Raw genomic sequence first — 22,060 nt, 5'->3', positions numbered from 1 at the left:
TTCCTTTTATTGGTAATTTTAATGTGATTCAATAGTTCACTCCCTAAATACCACCAACAGTGGCCAAATTGAAACCAGATTTTTAAAAAAAAAAATCGCCAAATTTGTCGCCAAGTTGGTGACAAAACTTGTCGACCAAAAGACTGGCGATACATCGCCAAGTGTCCGCCATATTATAACAGCACTTGAGTTTACATCGAAATTAACAATGATTCCCCCCCCCCCAAAAAGGGGCAAAAGACCTCTTTAGAAACACCCGAATACAACCAAAAGGGGAGGTGCACAACTAGACTCCACTAGGAGTCTACGTACCAAATTTTAACTTTCTAAGACGTACCGTTCTTGAGTTACGCGACATACTTACGCACATACGCACATACATACATACGTACATACAGACGTCACGAGAAAACTCGTTGTAACTAACTCGGGAATCGTCAAAATGGATATTTCGCGTGTATATACGTTCTTAGGCACTTATTCACGTGTGATCGAGTCGAAAAAAACTCGACATTCATTCGGGAGTGAGCAAAATGGAAATTAAGATCGATTTTTGAGTGAAATTTTTTTCGCGAGTACAATACCTCCTTTTTTGTAAAAGGAAGTAAAAAATTCAATAAAAACCTACCTAGGACGCTTTTACTCAAAACTTGAAAATGTCCACTTGCACCCCTTTGCTTCTCAGTGCTACATATGAGTTAAGTGGAGTGAATTCAAAACATACTGCTAATTTTGCATTAATTAGTAATGTTTTAACAGTTACTGTGAATTATAATTTCTGAGACGTATTCGCAAATTAAATTCATTTTATGGAATAAAAGCAACACATAACTTTTAGTGGACTTAATTACTGCACGCAAGAGCATATAATATTAAGCTGCCTTATTTTAAAGTAATTTAGACTTTTATTAAGATGTTTTTCATTTGTTGAACTTATTTTGGTTATATATTATTCATGGTGTTCCGTTTTAACATGCAAAAAACCTCTATTTTCGCAACTGTTAGTCCAAGATGCATCTTCTAATTCCAAAAATGTTCAAAATCAGATGCAGGGTTAAGATATTGAAAGTTTGAATATCTGTATATAAAAATGGATGTATGTTTGTGGGTGTGTGGAATGTGGATATGTGTGTATGTTCCTTATACAAATCCACAGTTTTCGTCGGATTTCTTCCAAATTTGGCACAAAGGTAAATTGTTGCTCAGGAATTCATATAGGCGGGTTTTTGGAATTTTAAAAACACTCAAAGTTATGAAATGTATGTCAACAATAAAGTTATGTCAACTGTATAGTTATGAATTACGTCTACATGAAAAGCCCGTAAAAAATTGCCCTAGATGAAGTTTCTTCAAAGTTTAACTGTAATCGTTATATTTGTAAACCTTGGTTCAAAGCAATTTGCTTGCGCATTTTGCTAATAAGTTTTCAAGTAATAATACCGTAATAATAAACGAAATTTTGATCTGTATTTTCTGCATAACCAGCACAGAAAATACCAAAATGAGATAGGTATTAAAAATGCATTCAATTATCGAAGTACAATCTTCAACAGTTTTCGCATTAGAATACTAAACTTATATTAAAACGACATCCTTGCACCGGAAATTTAATTTAATATTGTATTATCCTTAAACAAATCAATATATATATATATATATATATATATATATATAATTTATACTATTCCATGATTTACCTAATTCGGTTCATCTAAATTTCACCGAAATCGCTCCAGGTTATCAAAGAAAAAGGGGTGAAAGTACTAATAGGGCTAATGGATTGCAAAATAATCATTTTTGTGCATAGTAGTGAAGATTGAATTTATCTTTCAATGGGGAGGGGGATAGTCATGGGGTTCATTACATGTACATAAACTACCATACTAGGATTGCTAATGTGCGGTGAAATGAAAGACTGTGAACCTTTAGACCCGAAACCACACGGAAATGTAATACGGCGGAATTAAAAGTTTTGGAAGGGTAACAGTTTAATATTTGAAAAAAATGCAAAGCAATATTAATTTAAATTTAAACTTTTAAAATACATAAACTGTCTCCATTTTTATGTAAACAAATTTCTTAATCGTTTAAAATTTTATGTTACTTTAACGCTCGAAGCAATAGTACACCTGATGGAGCATCTTCGCTGACTAGCAATAATTTTAAACCAGTTAGCGGGTATGATGCAACTTTTGACACTAAGAGATTGCTGCTGAAATGAGCATGATGAAATACTACACCACATTATAAAGTTTTTTCTTTTTAGTCTTCATCGTGAAATTAGTTGAGCAAAGCTCCATTTCCAATTCCAAGACTCTCAGTTCGATAACTTTTATTGTTAACAATCGAAAAATATTAGTGTTTGTAACTACTACTAAGTAATTCAACCGTCATTGAAAAAATGGTGTAAGATAAAAATGGATACGTATCAGTGTTATAGAAGCAACTCTGTTCACAGTGGAGGGATAAGGTGAAACGATTTGTATCTCACGTATAACCACTAATCGCAATACATCAATCTTTAAACTTCAAGAAATTAAAATCTCCAGTAAGACTTAAGTTCTGTATCACGATCAATAAGTCAGAAGGGCAGGCGATCAAATACTTAAAATACATGTGAAAATTACCTATTTCCCATATAGATAGCTTTATGTTGCATGCTTAAGGTTGGGTTCACTCAAAAAAGTATTTCATTTTGCTGCTGGAACGGGGACTAAGAATTGTATTTAGGAGCAAGATTTGAGTTAAATTTAAATTAAAATTTTTTGAACAATTTAACTTTATAGTGTTTGGATTACGTTTCTAAACGTGGAAATACATTTCCTTCGTTTTGAAGATGCGGATATGGGGAACAGAATGGGCAACAAGCTTTTGTAAAATATAAACAAAAAATTGTCTAATATATAGTTGTAAGTAGAAACAAGACGGTTTTTTTCTTTCTTTTAATTTCATGACCTGCAAATAATTTTTAAAAAAATACGCAGATAGTGACCAACATGTGTACGCTATTTCTTTATAGGGCAGTTCAATTGACGGGTTTTATATAGTTCGTTTCATAAGTTCGTGTTTACGTACTCCATTTTTAATGCTTAATGTAACTTAAAATAATAACTGTAACTATATCTATGGCAACTATTATTCAGTGGAACCATTCCTACCCCTCATTACGACTGTGCCTATGTAAATTAAAATTTCGATATTCTCAAAGGAATACTTTAGAGCAGCAAACTTAAATAAGTGCTCTTACTACCTGCATCAGTTTGAGTTATCATGTTCATGTACAACATTTACGGCAAGAGTGTGAGGTTTTAAAAATTGGAAATAAAATTTTAATCAAGACAAATTTTGAATCGTTGCAAGACACCAATATTAATGTCTAACTCTCATTTTCGCCTACGAAAATAGAAATTTGACATAAATATAAGAAAATAAAATGTAGTTGACGTACGTCTTTTTATGCAACTTACACTTATCCAATTTTACTACATGGCATGCTACTAAATCTACACGGAAAGGGCAAACAGACACATTTTGTGAAATTATTTATACTAAGTGACAGTTTTCTACGGAATGTGCTTGCATACCTGAACACTTACAAAAACTTATAAAATGAGTCTACCTAACACGTGAAACCGTGAAGGTAAAAACACCACCAGAAAATCCGTGAAACGGAACGTTAACCAATATTAATAACAATGACCGGATTCCTTATTTTCTGTACAGTGGACTATCTGTTTATCTTTTGGGCTATTGAGGATGATTTTTATATCTGAAAATATTGTAACGGTGTCATATTTTGCATATATTTATAACTGATAAAAGCCATTGAATTTTACTCACGACTCTTTCTATTAAGACATTCCATGATTTTTTTTCACCAGAATAAAATGTATGTGAAGAGTACTACAACATGCTTTAATGTCTTGAAGTATACAAAACCTTCAAACACAGCACAACGGTTTTCGTATTCGAAGCACCACGTAAAAGGTTGTCCCACAAGATATGCAAGACAATCATTTGTCTCTGCATTAAGACAATGGATGTACCGCCCGTCTGTTTCAACCGCAGACAACGTGGCAGTGGACACGACAGAACCAAAGAACATTGTTGATATAACCCTGATAACATGCCTCATGATTTTTCGTTTTTACTTGATGCCGTTTTTTCTGCAAAGGCTCAACATTCTGTGCTATTTACTGTCTTGAAAATTTGAGCCTAGAGTGGTGTGAATGCAGGTTTTTACTGTCATTTAGATAGAATTCCTCCATTTAATTATCTAAAAGATATGTTGCACTGAGAAGCACCCGGACAGCGCCGGGTATTAAGCTAGTCAAAAATAAAAATGAGTCACAAATAACAAAATTCAACTTTTCATACGGGCACTAGGTCCCCTAACTTATGTTAAAGGATATAATCTCCATTGAAAAATAATTCCAACACAAAAAGTTTGACATAAGTACGACTAATATCCACCGAGATATGAAACGCAGAGCTTTGTGACTTACACCATTTTACACAGCCCGTCAATAACACCTTTTGGGGGGGAAATACAGCAGTTAACAAGGGTTTAAAGTTATCTGTGTGCATCGAGTGTGGTTTTTCAAATTGATTGAGATTTTGTAGCGTGTTTTTGCTCATCGTGGCATATTGTTAGCATTTATTTCTGAATAGCAATGAAAAATATAAATGCTTTAGTTTTTACTTCGACAACCAGTCATTCTTCTGAAAGGGCTATAAGTTCCAATCTCATCTTCTATATAGTCCCTTTAATTTTTAAACTCAAATATCTCCTAGAGCACAAATGTTAAATTTTTTGTGTTAGTAATATCTTTCGATGGAGATTCTTTCCCTAAATATGAGTTAGGGGACCTAGAGCCCGTATAAAAAGCTAAATTTTGCATTTTTGACTCATTTTTATTTCCGCTTTAAACTTTCAAAATCTTAACTCTGAATCAGATTTTGAACATTTTTGCAATTGGAAGTATGCATGTAGGACTAACGCTTGCGAAAATAGAGGTTTTGCAGGTTAAAGCGGAACACCCTGTATACATAAATGGCTACTTTATATGGATGTCCGGGGTAAGCTTCAAAACTAAGTCTCATTTAAAACTGAGTGCTACATGTTTTAAATAAGTAATTTATTATTCTGACGCTTAAAAAAACGAGCTGATGTGTGCATCACATGACTTCCTTTTACTCCAATTTAATATCATTTTCTCATTATTGGCAGTTTTAATGTGATTCAATAGTTTACTCTCTAAATATCACCAACAGTGGCTAAATTAAAACCCGATTTAAAAATTTAAAACAAAATCGCCAAATTTGTCGCCTAGTTGGCGAAAACACTTGGCGACTAAAAGACTGGCGCCAAGTGTCGCCAAATTGTAACACCACTAGAGTTTACATCGAAATTAACAATGATTTCCCCCCGAAAAAGGGGCAAAAGATCCTCTTTGGAGCATCCGAATGCAACCAAAAAGGGAGGTGCACAACTAACCCCACTAGTAGTCTTAGTACCGAATTTCAACTTTCTAGGACATACCGGTTTTGAGTTATGCGAGATACATACACACATACACACATACGCACATACATACGTACATACGGACGTCAGGAGAAAATTCGTTGAAATTAACTCGGGGGTCGTCAAAATGTATGTTTCGGGTGTCTGTACGTTTCTAGGCATATATTCACGTGTGATCAAAAACTCAACATTCATTCGGGGGTGAGAAAAATGGAAATTAAGGCCGATTTTTGAGTGAAATTTTTTTCGCGAATACAATACTTCCTTTTTTGTAAAAGGAAGTAATAACACATTTCACAATTTTTTTTTTAACAATCTATTCATTCAGGGGTCTACTGGAGAGTTACATTTCAAGCATATTCAAGCATCAAATTTGTTGCAGCATCTTAGGTTTGCAAACAATTCTAGAACGAATATTACAACAGAAGACACAATCCCAGTTATTAGAACGACGAATGCAGCGAACAAATCGTTCAGTTCTAGGGCTTTAGTGGCGGAGACGGAGGTCTGCGTGCAGATGTCGTAGTAGAGAGTGGACGAGAGAAACCGACGATGTGTGAGGGACCCTTCGTTGTACCATCGTAATCTACAAAACAAAGCAGAAAAGAAATACTTATGAACAAGTAGCTCAAATTGATGATAAGTCAATAAACAACTTAATTTTTACATGCAGTAGGGTAACGGCACCAGTACTGTTTGACCACGGATTGTATGTAATTCGGCAATCTTCCAAGTAAAGACTATTCCATCTGAATGAATCTGGCAGGGAAGATGGGAAAATAGCGATGGGATATTGATACACGCGTTTTATAATGTCACTAGTGCCTTATTCATTTATTGCATTCTCAAAAATAAAATGAGGGGAAACAAAAATAGTTTCCATGGAAACAGCAAAAAGAAAATTAAACATTTTCATTTCGTTCAGGAACGTAAAAGCAAAATGGTAAGCTCAAAACTTTGTTGTGAATAAATAAATCAATTAATTTTTGTCGTGAGAATATCGATCGAATATACTGTAGATTTAAAAAAAGCTGCTGTGAGTAAATTTTTATTTTTACTAAACTAAGGCTAAATAATAGAGAGGCAAAAGTGCACATCTGAAACAAACCAACTAACATCCCTATAAACTAATAGATACGTCCATTTCCGCCTATAAACCGGATATTAGCCTTTCCATGTATAGACCGGGATCTGAAGGGGGTTGAGCATGCATGGAAAGGCTGACGCAATATTATTTCTGATTATTGTTACAGGCACGATGGTGATTATGAAACCACATGTCGTCGCCCCCCTGGGTGGTCGACAACCCCGGGGGAGGGGGGAAAGCAGTGGGGGGAGTCGTTTGCTAAAACACTCATAACTCGCGAACTATTTGAGATAAAACACTGAAAAAAGTGGCAATCGACGCAACAAAACAAGGGCTTCATAAAAGCTAAATATGATTATGGACCTATCTTTGTTGGTTTCTGAGTAAAATTCCATTTTTCGCAAACAAGCAAAATTTTTGAATAAAATGCGCAAAACAAACTTTTTTGACCAAAATAAATTCCAAATCGAAATTGTTTGATTATTTTTTCAAATGAAGTCCAAAATATCATTATTCAGTTTGTTAAAATCATTTAAGTACCGTTAACGCGTTGAAAAACAAAGTGACAGTAGCAAGCTCGAACACGATTTGCATTATAGTTCAGGATCTGAAGGGGTATTTTGAGCATGCATGGAAGACCTGACGAAAAATTATTTCTGATTAATGTCACAGGCACTATAGTGATTATGAAACCACGTGTCTTCGCCCCTCCGGATGGTCGACAACCCCGGGGGAGGGGGGAAGGCAGTGGGGGAGCCGTTTGCTAAAACACTCCTAACTCGAGAACTATTTGAAACAAAACACTGAAAAAAGTGGCAATCGACGCAACAAAACAAGGGCTTCATAAAAGCTAAATATGACTATGATCATATCTTTGTTAATTTCTGAGTAAAATTCTATTTTTCGCAAACAAGCAAAAAATTTGAAAAAAATACGCATTTTTTTTTTTAATTATCAAAATTATTTTACTGTTTAAGGAACCAATAAAATCTGAAATATCATTATCTAGTTTGTTTAAAATTACTTAAATATTATCAAAGCGTTGAAAAGTGAAATAAAAGCAAGCTCAAAAAGCATTTGAGGTAATTCACAAAAGGAAAAAAAAAAAACAAGTTTGGGGAATGTACCTTGAAGACTCGACATAAACCAAAGTAAATTTTGTGGCTCTCCTGTTTTGGCGGTTTTATTTCGTAACATTAACAAAACAATGTCCCAGTTAAGTAATTACTTAATTACTTAACCTTTAACGCATTATAACTGCTTAGTATGGGTCACAATGGGACTTTTTTAAAAATTAAAACATGCAAGTTTGCAAGTACGAAGTAATTACGGAAAGGATAAATGATCAGGATAACCCTTTAGCAGATTTTACACCTGAGTTATGAAACATAGTGAGCGAGGCTATTGCCACATAGGCAGCATCAAAATTTCAGTGGAACGTTAAAGAAAATGTGAATAATCTCTTGTCCAGAGAAGTCCTGCAATGGCAATGTCTTCAACAGCGACTGCAAAACAGCAAAAGAAAACCAAAAAAACATTTAACCTGGGCAACGTTAGCTCAAAAGTGATGTTAGTACATCTAAAAATCATTCCCATACAATAAGCCCAATGCTAGGTTAGATTCATCAGAATGGTTCACTGAAGCAAAGCGCGAGGTCCGATTTCGTGAATGTAATTGAAAATGATACTTCTTGCAGCAAAACTTTGGAAGAAGCACCCTATTTTAAGAACAAAGTTCAAGTTATCGATGGAATGAATGACTCTGGTTCATAATGTCCCAAATACTACTTTCAAATGTAGCAAAGATTTTGCAGGTCTCCAAATAAAAAAACTAGTATGTTGTGGCCATCACGAAACTTTCTTCTATATTTTTCCTTTTTCTGATCCCTCCCCATGCTTGACGAGGAAGCAATATTCCCAACAAAAACAAAATTACACATGCAAAAATTTGACGACCGTCCCAATTCGCAACTCCAACGAACTGTAGGGGGCACTGAAGTCACTGTCTAATGGCGGAATTGAAAACTAAAACAAACGCACATGGTAACGAAGAAAATGCTAAAAGTGTTGTGATTTTTGTTCGCACGTATGACTTTTTCGCTTTATTCTTTTTAAATTAATTTTCAAAGTCTTGTGGATATTCTGGCCCACGTAGAAAGAAATGAGAATTCAAGAAGCATTACTAAACGTCAAAGATTAATGCAAACTACGTAGTTCGTAGTTCTAAGCAGCTATTTCCATGATGTTGAATTCGATATTTATCAATATCGATATTTATCAATATTGTGGCCTGACAAGAACAACAATTAATGCTAGAAAATTCAATATGACATTACAAATTATTATCGAAAGAAGATGATACTTCTTTGCCTTGCTTGGCTAGCGCTTATTTTTTTTTCCATTTGTAGCTGAGTTATTTCTCTCGAATTCCCGAATCGGTTCATTTAAAAATTTTCTGTTTCGATTTTTCTAATTTCTGAGTTACGATTTAATTGTGTCATGTTATGCAAATCATCAACAAAATTCTCACGGATATATGGTGGTAGTTTTCTTTTCAGTTGATTGACCATTATTTCTTTTCAGTTGATTGACCATTATTTCTTTTCACTTATCGAATTCTGTAATCTTACTAGCATTTTATTCCACTCATGATAAAAATTAAAAATGGTTTAACTAAAAACGCGAAATCTCGCCAAGGCTACTTTGCTCGCACAATACCAAAATTATAACCCTAAACAAATTTGGCGAAACCTTTCAGCTGAGAATAAAAGGAATAAAGTAAATTCTTTCTAGGTTAAACATTTTTCATTTTGTTCTACGATAATAAATCCAAGAAAATATTTTGCTTACTGTCCATTCCAACTAAATGCTGCTGTAAAATATGATTAGTTAAATTAATTTAAGATTAAAAAAAAACTCATATACTTACAAATTCATACAAAACAATAAAAAATTTTACCTGGTATAACGTTATCCAATTTTGTTAATCCAGAGTTTTCTTGTTTACGCGTCCACCATTTAATACTTTTTTGAAAGAAATAAGGAAAACTAACATTATTTTGAGAAGCTCGAGAATACTCTTAGGGGACGAATTAATTTCTGTAGCTGAAAGCAAACTAAGACACATCGATTGCGTTAATAAATACTCAGAACAAACTGCCTGTGTTTACGTCAACAGACACACATGGAACTAAAACGTGGCAATGTTTTAGTTCCATCGGCAGTTTTGTAAATCACCGCAAGGTAGCGTATTCGAGCGCTGGAGTTCCGAATGTCTGAATTATTGTAAAAACAAAACAAAGAGCGAAAATTGAAAGTTACTTTAAAAGCCTTACTTGAATTAATTACAAATATTTTATTTATTAACAAACATAAGATGGCAACAGTTAAAAATTTTAAATCATTGAGATAATATTTCCGATCATTTCCATACAATTAAAATCACGAGAAATACGCAGACGACAATCTATTACGATTTATCTTTCTTATTGTTGCATTAATAAAGCTATTTTTATTCAAAAAAAAATCAACACCTCTTGGAGCGATTGGCGTCAAAATTGAACCAAAGCCTGTTTACGTATGGATTCACATATATTCCAAATTTCAACCAGAACGTAGCATTACTTCTTGAGATAGGGTACTCACAATGGAAAAAAATAACGGGCGATTGTGCTACCCCCTTTTTAGCTGTTGACACCAAAATAAAATCAGCTCTTATACCCACTAAGGGCTACTTGCCGATAAATTTTTCTTTCATTCCGTTCATTATTTCTTGAGATACAGCAGTCACAATTGACGACAAAAAAAACGTTCTATAGCTCAACTCCCGTTTGAGTTATTGACACCAAAATTGAATCAGCACCTGTTCCTGTTAATGGCAACATATGGACCAAATTTTGTTTGATTCCGCCAGTTACTTCCTGAGGAATAGCAAGCACGCGTAACTCAAAAAACGTCCCATTGCTCCACCCCCCTTGGAGGAATTCGCGCCAAAAACCAATGGGCACAAGTTCACATACGGGCACATATGTGTACCAAATTTCGTTCGATTTCATGCGGTAGTTTTTGCTGTAGAGCGGCCACAAAAAACTGGTCACACACAGACGTGACACACATACATACACACACACACACATACATACATACACACACACAGACAGACAGACATTTTCCAAAAATAGTCGAAATGAACTCAGCACACCTCAAAACGTTCGAATCCGTCAAAATTCGAAATTCGAAAATTTGCACGAATCCAATACTTTCTTCTATATATTAGATATAGAAGAAAGTAATAATAAAATTTTCTCTCCAATTGTCAAACTACACGAGTGGACCTTAAACACGATCGGTACATCTCACTGTCGTTTTCATAACTTGAAAACCAGAAGTTCCGGAAAGTACATTACAATAATTTCTTGTCATTTCCATCATAAATAAATATAATATCAGCTCTTTACCATGCTCCTGCAATTCTTTCCAACATGTACTAAGAAGTATTGTTCAATACTGTACTATTGAATCAATTCCAATGTACCTTAGCAGTGCCTTTATATGTAACCAAGTTTGGATTTCACTTGAATGAAAATAAATCAATAAAGCCCCACACCTTATGATGCAACCAGTGTTACCAAATAGTTTAATTCCACCCTGCGCAGGCAAAAGCTATAAATAATCTTGTAATTGTTTTATTAATAATTCATCTTGCTGTAAATACTGTGCTTTTAAGACTAAAGCAAAAACCCATAAACTACAAAATACTCTTAAGAGAACGATTCAATAGAACAATTACAAGTCAACAAAAAATAGTATGATCCAGCTTTAAGAATTTCTGATATATTAATGCTTTATGTATGCATATTGATATTCTACAATTATTTTTTAATACGCATTATTTTACTAATTTTATTTAATTAGTTTTTTTAGAAATTAAGTGTATAATTTTATATTTATATTCGTTTTCATAAAAGCTCAAGCTTCTCATTTTTTATATTTATTTAGTACATATTATTTTTGTATCATTGTTCTTTGTTGAGTAAATTATAAAAAGCAATATCCTCAAAACAATACCCGCAATATTCTTTTGTGCAAATTGAAAACACAAATTAATAGAAATAAATTAAAATTATATTTGAATTGAAACTACTCTGGGCCTGGTTCCCTAGTTCCTCTCAAATTTAAAGCAGTATATAACAAAATTAAAGCCATAGTTAAATACTTTGCAATTAGAATAAATTTGTAAATTGAAGAATGAATAGTTCGTCATAAGGATAATAAGGCTATTTTTTTCTCCTTAGCATACTGCCGTTTTATTCAATGCGCTAACTTAGGCAAGTGCTTGCATTTTCTATTTCGATTTTAACGCTCACGCTGGTAATAATTAAGCAGTTTTAAACAAAGTGAATAATGAAATTTCAGGTTTTATTGATTCCCGAAACGGTTAAATAATTTTAAAAAAGAACTTATCTTTGAAAAAAAAGCTTTTTGTATTTTAGTCAAAATTTTTGTATGGCTGCTAAAAAAGGAATTTTAATTAAAAACCAACAAAGATAAGACCATAAACATATTTAGGTTTTTCAAGCCCTTGTTCTGTTGCATCTTTTGCCACTTTTTAGCCTACTTTCCCAGTAAAAGTCAGAAAAAGAAGAAAAAAGCATGAAAGAAGGCTTAATGCATCTTAAAAATATCGTGAAAAACAAAAAAAAGTCAAAAATAAATAAAATAATTAAATGAATATTGAAAAATTAAAAATTGGAAAGTAGGGTATTGAGATGAGGAAAAATGTCTGTCGGTCTGTCTGTCTGTCTGTCTGTCGGTCTGTCTGTCTGTCGGTCTGTCTGTCGGTCTGTCTGTCGGTCTGTCTGTCTGTCCCCCCCTAATAACTTTTGAATGAATAGTCCGATTCGAACAGACTTTTTTTTGTTCGAAAGATCTCGGCGAGGACACCTCATTCCCATATTTCACTTTTTGATTTGAACTATTTTTTGTTCAATTTTGAACAGTTCAAAAAAACTTAACATTAGCGCCTACGGGGAAATTCAAAGCAATTCCGAACTGTGAGGCGAATTTGCTTCAAACAAACTTTGTAGGAAAAAGCTTTTGATAAAAAACTTGTATATAAGATATCTTTTTGATTTGAACAATTTTCCGTTCAATTTTGAACAGTTCAAATCCCTTAACATTAGCGCCTACGGGGAAACTGAAAGTCAATGTGGATTCCGTACTTGAAGGCGGATTTACTTCAAACAAACTTTGTTGGAAATAGCTCTTGACGACCAACTCCCGACTCCGACTCCGAGAATTTAGGGGGACCTGACACTGACTCTGACTCCTGTTCCCGACAATTAATCGGACTCCGACTCCCCGACTTCGACTCTGACTTCGTAGCTTTGGCAAACATTTATACACGGAGGACAAATGACTGACTCCGATTCTTGGATATTTGACTCCGACTCTTTTATCCCAAAATGAGATTGACTCCGACTCCGACTCCGCTGCTGTGGTTTTAACTGTGAAATAATTATTGTTGATATGATTTGTTTTTATTTTCACGCTAAAGTTTTAATTTAGGTATTTAGTTTTCGGTGAATAAACTCGTAAAATATGCGCAGACGATTTTTTTTTTTTTTGACAATGAAAATTATTTCTTTAAGTTGACATTTTATTGTTTTTTTTTTTTTATTTTGGTAAGTGCATTAATTCGTTTAAAAAATTATTTTCGGCAACAGGGGAAAAAGAAACGATTTTTTTTATATGATGTATTTATTTTAATGAACTTATTATTATTTTTTTCGTTTTGAAAGCTGTTAAAAAAATTTTTTTAATGGAAAGAAGTGTATTAGCTGCTTTGTTTAAAAGGTGCTGCTATTTTATTTGTTCGTTTTTTTGAAGAAAAGTAAGGAATATTTTATTCCTAGAAATCAGCTTAAAATATTAAAAAATATATGTTTGAAAAAATTTGCGATTTTAGCTATTTTTGAGAATATTGATCAGGTACTAGAAAGTAGTATGGGTATACGGGAAAGTAGGCTCGTCTAGTTCTAGACGGAACTTCTTGTTTCAATGTTTTATTTCAAATAGTTCGCGAGTTATGAGTGTTTTAGCAAACGGCTCCCCCCACTGCTTCCCCCTCACCCGGGGTTGTCGACCATCCAGGGGGGCGAAGACATGTGGTTTCATATTCACTATACTGCCTGTGACATTAATCAGAAATAATTTTGCGTCAAGTCTTCCATGCATGCTCAAAATACCCCTTTAGATCCTGAACTATAATGCAAATCGTGTTCGAGCTTGCTACTGTCATTTTGTTTCTCAACGCGTTAACAGTACTTAAGTGATTTTAACAAACTGAATAATAATATTTTGGACATTATTTGAAAAAAAAACGTCAAACAATTTTGATTTGGAATTTATTTTGATCAAAAAAAGTTTGTTTTGCGCATTTTATTCAAAAATTTTGCTTGTTTGCGAAAAATGGAATTTTACTCAGGAAACCAACAAAGATAGGTCCATAATTATATTTAGCTTTTATGAAGCACTTGTTTTGTTGCGTCGATTGCCACTTTTTTCAGTGTTTTATCTCAAATAGTTCGCGAGTTATGAGTGTTTTAGAAAACGGTTCCCCCACTGCTTTCCCCCCTCCCCCGGGGTTGTCGACCACCCAGGGGGGCGACGACATGTGGTTTCATAATCACCATCGTGCCTGTAACAGTAATCAGAAATAATATTGCGTCAGCCTTTCCATGCATGCTCAACCCCCTTCAAATCCTGGACTAGTAATCGATGGTCAAACAGTAACAGACCCATGCTTAAGATATCGTTTTTAGGTTAACTCAATTTTCTAAGTTTTTTAATGTATTTTGACTTTTGCAACTACAGGGTGTCCAGAAAAGGACTCCCTGGTTTAAAAATTAAATATCTCGAAAACAAAGGACGATATTTGAATAAAATAAACGGTATATTTATTGTGTGAAACCCATAAAAATCATATACAGGAACTCGGAAATTAGTTTAAAAAATTGTCAACATGTGGCGCTGCACGCTGTTGTTGCAATATAAGTCTCCATAAATAGTGCTGCGAAGAGGTTGGACGATAACTTCTAATGTATATGAAGCATATCTGAGAGGCTAAGCCGCTGCTGAAACAACTAACCTTTTTCACAGCAGACTTCTATTATAAGGCACTATACTTCTATTGCAATTACAGCGTGAAGCGCCACCTGTTGACAAATTTTTTAAACTAACTTACAAGTTCCTGTATATGATTTTTATGGCTTTCACAATAAACATACCGTTTATTTTATTCCAATATCGTCCATTGTTTTCGAGATATTTAATTTTGAAACCAGGGAGTCCTTTGCTGGACACCCTGTATTTTACTCTCATGCAACTACATCTCATCTAACGTTCGGCTGCTTCTGGACCCTCTGAACGAGTTAATTCCATTTTTATTGCTCAATTTTTAAAAAAGAACCGACCCCCAGTAACAGATACCGAAAACTCTGATGATACCCAGTAACAGATAGGATGAGTAAAGGATGAGTAATGGACAGAATTCCGCTTTTCTCTTCAAAATGCGCAGTAGTTCTTTATTTTTGGATCTAAAAACTTATTAAATTTAAATGAACATGAAACCCCGGCAGACCTCATGGTGGCTGTTCATAATTTTCCACCACTGCCTTGTAAACACCAACTGACTCATAAAGTTCATTTTGATGAACACTAGATGGTTGTACCGTATTCATGGGCAACAACAGCATCAGTTTTACCCGTCTAAAATTCTTATTATTTGAATCCAAACTTACGATTGCCTGTTACTGGACAATTTTCTGTTACTGGTGCCGTTACCCGAGAACCTAGGGGGCCAAGCTCGGATTCCCCCCCCCAATTCTTGGGTTTTCAATGGAGACTTAGGGCTCTTAGGATTTTGTTCGAAATTCTCGGGTTTTGGGTTCATGAATGGGGCCCGATCAAGCCCAACTGATGCCCGGGTCCTAATAAAACCTGGGACCCCTCCCATGAAAAAATTTGCACATTTTCAAAGTAATTGTTTCAAAAAAAAGGGGAGGGTAGAAAGAAATTTACTCTATTTTGATGCCCCCCAAAAAATGGGTGCCCAGGTCCACGGACCTGCAGGACCGTGCGTAATTCAGGTCCTGTTTATGAAAAAGATTTATTATGTTATATCGATAAAACATTAATTAAACCAGGACTGCCGGAGCTTGGGTGTTTCTTCCAAGATCTTGGGTTTTCAATAGAGTCCTTGGGCTCTGGGGATTTGTTTGAAATTTCTTGGCTTGTGAATTTATTCATGAAAAAGGTACATTATGTTATAGTGGTAAAACATTTCTTAAATATTTTACAGATACAACAAATTATTTTCACTAAAATATAGTTTTTTTGCTTAGTCATTCGAATGCTCATGCTTATAAATTTTGAAAAAAGAGCTTGACCTGTTAAAGCTTGACCACGAAGAGGTGGCGGGTGACTAGACAGCTGAAACGGAATACTTCATAGGTTAGTAGGTATGATATGCGAGATTTTTTTTTTCTAGCGGACAAATTAATAATACCCCTCTAAATAATCGTCTGATTTTAGGCTACCATGACTGGAACATTAAGCTGAACCTTCTTGCATAAAAATATGACACGCTCGAGTGTTTCAATGCGACCTTTTTTTTTTTTTTTTTTGCATTTTCAAACATTTGCTGCGAGCCTGCGTCATTTCCAAAACGTCAGTATTTTGAGTGGCGGCATTTTTAAGGTTTAAATAACATCCCCTCTAAATATCTGACGCGCTCGAAAAAAAAATTTTACTTTCTCTTTTTTTTTTCCAATTTTTTATCCCTCCAGATAGTTACCCCCACCGCGCAAATCAATAGATTAACATACTTTCGGTTCAAAGGCAAGTAGAAGCATCAAAACTATCAATATCTGCCCCACTCGGGTATGTCCACGTTCCAATGATTTTATTTTTCCCCCCGCCTCCCTCTGCAACACCACAGTCGATCGGCGCCTCACGATGCTACTCCTCTAGTGAAAACCGTCTCCAAGTTGCGTCTATATCCCACACACACGCGCATACATACACACCGACACAGACACAAACACACACACATGCATACATACACATCGACACAGACACAAACACGCACACACGCATACATACACACCGACACAGACACAAGCATACATACATCTACACATACATACACACCGACACACACTCATGCCTGCACACAGACACAAACACACACACACACGTACATACGTACCTATACACACATACACACCTATGCACACATGTGTATACATACCCACACACTCATGCCTGCACACAGACGCAAACACAAACGCCTATACACATACACACGCACACTCGTGATTGCGAAAAACATAATTTGAATTCCAAATGTCAAAATTAAAATTAATTTTTATTTTTTATTTATTTATTAATTTTTATTTTTTTTTTACATTTATGAATATCATTAGAGACTTTCCCCACCACTAAAGAGGAACATTATGTAACATTTTTTTCTACTTATGACCTATACTACAAAATCTAATGGGTCTTCATGACGTTCGAGTAAATTTAGCATTATGGGCTCCCCTACCATAAAGACTTAGCGATAATTTAAAAGTACCACATGGTTTCACCATCAACATGCAGTAGGATATCCTTCTACAAAGCAGTTGAAAGAAGTCTTCCCACACTCATCGAAACTTCCTAAATTTGGTGACATTTCTTAAAATTTCGAAAGACCTTAAGACCTCATATTTTGATAACGAGGACGTGAGGACAAATAATTTATGTATCCAGAAACATGTTTTACGATAATCTTTTCATTGCTACTAATTTAAAAAAAAAATAATTTGAATGTTGACCTCTTGAATTCAAATTATGTTTTTCGCAATCACGAGTCTGTGTGTGTGTATGTAGGCATGTGTGTTTATGTGTGTGGGGGGTATGTGTGTTTGTGTGTAAGGGGGTATGTGTATATGTGTGTAGGCATGTGTGTTTGTGTCTGTGTGCAGGTATGAGTGTGTGGGTAGTTGTGTGTATGAGTGTTTGTGTGTGGTGGGGAATGTGTATGTGTGTGTAGGAATATGTGTTTGTGTCTGTGTGCAGGCATGAGTGTGATGAGTGTGTGGGTAGTTGTGTGTGTATGTGTAGGTGTCTGTGTGTATGCGCGTGTGCGTATGTATGTGTTTGAGTGTGTGTATGTGTTTGTGTGTGCATGTGTAGGTGTATGTATTTGTGTGTGTAGCATATGGATGCAACCTGGAGACGGTTTTCGCTAGAGGAGCAGCAGTCGACGGTGATGCTGCAGAGGGAAGCGGAGGGAAATTAAAATCGTAGGAATTCAAAACAGTCAAATGAGAACAATAATGCTGGTGGGAAAATAAAATGATAGCACACCAAAACAGTCAAGTGAGAACAATAACCAATCGTGATTGCTCAAAAAAAAATTTTTTTTTATTGCTTTCTTACTGCATAGTTTCCTAGTTAGATACAAAAGCTAGCAAAAAAAAAAAAAGAAGAAGAAAATCAAGTGTCATATTCTTGTTCTTCAACCCCAAACTGGTTGAAATAGACTATTTTTGTTCATGATAGAGACAACTTTACTGTCCCCCTCTGGCAAATTGAGTTCCGCTGCCCAACCGAGTAAACGATTCCATTTGTTGAAATAGGGGTGATGAAAAACGGCTTAATGACTTGCGGATTTAGTTGGCAGTGTTATTACCCATTTGGCGAACAATATAATTCAGGAAAGAAGTAGCAAGCTGTACAGGATTTTCTCGCCAATAAAAGGGTTACAATGGTCGTCCAACTTTGCGCCTAACAATTCCTCTTCTTACTGATTGCTCTCCCTTGAAAGAAATGGACTTGCTCAAAGCTATTTCTCAACTTCCCAGAGATGGACAGCAGTTTCGTTGTAGACCAGTGCGACAGATAAATAACAATCTTTACAGAACAGAAAATGGAAACCCATACCTCTTGTTAAATGCTTTCAGCATTTTCTCTGGAAATTGTTTATTGAACCCAAAGGCAATGTAAGCGGGACAGAAATCAATAGGAACGACACGAACATTACATTTTCCGGTATTTTTGAAACGTTGTCCGACAAGGAACTTCATGAAGAAAGGTTCGGCGATCCATATTCCGTTTTCCTCGGCAGTTTCCTCCAACCAAGGAAGCACTTTGTCGTTGGTGGGAATTTGTAAGTTTTGTTCCACTCTTCGCCACAGTGCGTCGTACTCGGTTCCACTCAAATGCTGAAAGTAGATATTAGAGTTACTGATTTTTTTATTAAGCACTTTTATTATACTTGGTCTGATTGTGAGGGGAAAATCTGAGGCCTGTCTTTGCTTATACCTCAGCGACTAGACCACTTAGAGACTTCGGGATTTCACTAAATGATTTGCTTAATCTCAAGGTACAAACTTAACGCTGAAAAATTCAATTCTAAAGTAAAATTATTATGTCGGTTAGGATAGAAAACAGCAGATTTCATGTAATTTCCCCATTAAATGTTTAAACATAAAACCCATTGTTACAAGTTTTGTACTTCTACATGCAATACTTTTCTATAAACACAACTCACTAAGACAATCACAACTTTATTGAACTCCTTGTTGCATCATCATTAATCATATATTTTTATCCAGATGTTGCCATATACAATAATCCTGATAGTTAAAGATACAGTTAAGACACTACCTAACAGCCTTACAACAGCAATATTAATAGTAATCATAATAAAAATTTTGAGTCAAGGCTTCTCTGGAGCAAGCATGAAACTTACCGACTATCATTGCTTTCTTAGGATTTTAATCCTCATCTATGCCAATAATCAAAAACGGCGATAAGTAAAGACACATATTAGGATCTTTATCACGAGAATTATTATTTCTGAAATACATCTACCCTAAAAAGAATAAAATAACAGATTTTTTTAAAAAATAACTAAGCACTTTTTATAATGCACTCTAAAGGACAAAAAAACTTTTGTGGGTGAGAAAGGACATTATTTAAGTATTCCTGTAGTTTTCAGTTATTCCAAGAAAGTGACTCCATAAACGAAGAAAAGTGCGGCTCAAGTCATTTCAAACCAAATTTTCCTAGAAAAATAAGCATGTTTCAACACTCAATTTTATGACAGATAGTTAGATAATGATAAAAAATTCTCTACCTGACTTGAACCGCACTTTCCTGAAAAGTGCTTAGTTATTTTTTAAAAAAAAGTCTGTTATTTTCCTTTTAAGTAAGATTTCGGGCACCAATGTACCATAAAGTAGACACTACAGTTACAGTAAATACAGTTACAGTTATAAAGTTAAAACATAAAGTTAAAATACGAGCTAAATCTTAACAAATGCGCACATACACAGTGTGATCTGAAAATAACCGAACTTTTTAGCGATGTAATATATTTCAAAGCTAATATTGTGATGGAGGACTATCCGTAGGATTGCGTTGTGTAGATGTTAGCTCTTGCCATCACAGGTAAATTATCAGTTACGCTAAAGCTAAATCTGGCGAATAATCAATTTATTTTGTCACTAAATACAGTACACAGATTCTGGGAGGAGAGGGAGTGTGGACTTACCCAAAACTCAACGGAGGAATAACATCGACATCATTCTGCTGGAACTCCATGCTATGAGAGCAGCCGGTCACCAACGCACAAGACGCACTACTGCGAGACCTCCTGGCTCACACCCTCGACTCTCTCTCTAGGGGTCTGCGTAGGGGGCAAACCCCTAATCAGTTTGGTGTGCTTCCTTAGCTGCTGGCGCCATCTATCGAGGTTCTCCTAAAACTTACTTCAATTACGGATTTCTCCGCCACACTCCTCCCCCCTTTCAAAAATAACCACTCAACATGAAACTGGTTACACATAATACAAAATAGTTCAAAATGCTGTAAGTACATTTCAAGCGAAGTTTCTGGAATATATCATGCAATAATATGTTAACAAATAATTATTAAAATACAAATGACTAAAGTTCAAAATCTGTGGATGAGAAAGTCATTTTTTTTCTTTCATAAAATGTCATCATCATGTGTTTTGAGGGAACATCAGCACTATTATAGTAAGGAAACCCACATAATGCCTATCTTATGTGAAAGTTCAACGTGGACACAGTAGCACAGAGTGAATTTGTCTGAAGTCCGCTCAAAGATCTCAGTATTTTCACTCGTTTTGAAGAACCAAGGAAATGTAACCTTTGTACCAGTCTTTTCATAGAATCCAGAATTGCAACTAGAGTCCGTCGGATGTAATAAGGCACAAGAGGTTTTGCAGATACTTCTGCAATGATGTTGGTGTCACTTTCTACGGCAGCACTCGCTATAATGAACTATATTTAGGTCGAAATAGCTTCTGTATCAGAGAGCTGGGCAGATGGAAGTCACAAAAAAAAATTCTTTTCGACGAGATTCATAGTTCAAAATTTGCAGTGGTGGGAAGTTTGCTTCTAAATCCAAGAGACTCACAACTCAACTTTGAAGACGTAGGTGACCTTCTCACTATTTTCTGCAAGTGAGAATTTCCTTTTTTTTTTTTTTTTTTTTGAATCTCTGACTTTTGCCACGGTAAGTCCACTACTCTCCAGTACATTTTTTTTTTCTAAAAATATCTAACATTGTAGCAAAAAAAAAAGCTAACATTGTAAACCATATGCAATTGGATGCTATTGTGAGAGTATTCGATTTTTTTTTTTTTTAGGAAAACTACTAATTTTGCGATTAATAAAAAAAAACAATGAAAAACATCTGTTGACTTTTTTTTTTTTTTGAAGGAAGATTTAATTAAACAAGTTAAGGAAAACCTGCCACGCGGAGGCGAAAACTGAACCCTTGGTCCTGGTGATCAATTCCTACCTACGATGAACAGATTATTGACAAAAATTGACCAAGACAACACCAAGTGGCCAGCTCGATGAAATCAAAATCCCTATCTGTCAATCCCTCACATGTTTACAATTCTGCCATACTTAAAATCAATGAGCATGTACATGTGCGAGGAAAAAAAACGTAATAATTAAAAAAAAAAAAATGGATGAATGAATGAATGATAAACGTATCAACGAAAGGGCAAAATTTCTACCTCGGTCTTAGGTTATACCTTTGCGAATGATTTTCTAATACGTTTCTATCATGGGAATCACTTAACAAATTACTTGGCTGAACATCGCATGGTTTCTCTACCTGTGTGCCCTGAATAATGTTTTCATCTCCTGTCAAGTGTAAATAGCTAAACCTCTGAGTGTAAGGAATTAATCTATTGACATGGACCCTTAACACTTTTCTTGTATTCTCAACATGTCTAACCTTATAGTTAACATTTGTGTATCTCTCAATAACTCTGTATGGTCCCTCATATTTGGGTCTCAACTTAGCAGAAATATTTTTCTTTAAATTAGGGTTCTTTACAAAACAAAGCGACC

At 35.0% G+C, this 22,060-nt stretch overlaps 1 protein-coding gene across 1 annotated transcript in view; it reads right to left on the bottom strand.

Moving 5' to 3' along the window:
• Window positions 1-20,267, bottom strand: part of LOC129217269 (probable glutamate receptor) — a 62,874-nt gene extending 42,607 nt beyond the window's left edge. The window contains exons 1-2 of the mRNA XM_054851541.1: window positions 20,218-20,267; window positions 5,945-6,110 (exon numbers count right to left, since the gene is read on the bottom strand). Coding sequence (XP_054707516.1) covers window positions 5,945-6,110; window positions 20,218-20,267 — 216 coding nt within the window. The remainder of the gene's footprint in view (window positions 1-5,944; window positions 6,111-20,217) is intronic.
• Between the last annotated feature and the right edge of the window lie 1,793 nt (window positions 20,268-22,060).

The sequence above is a fragment of the Uloborus diversus genome, chromosome 1 (assembly GCF_026930045.1).
Source record: "Uloborus diversus isolate 005 chromosome 1, Udiv.v.3.1, whole genome shotgun sequence".
Taxonomy (NCBI): Eukaryota; Metazoa; Arthropoda; class Arachnida; order Araneae; family Uloboridae; genus Uloborus; species Uloborus diversus.
This window is presented reverse-complemented; position numbering and strand designations above follow the sequence as displayed.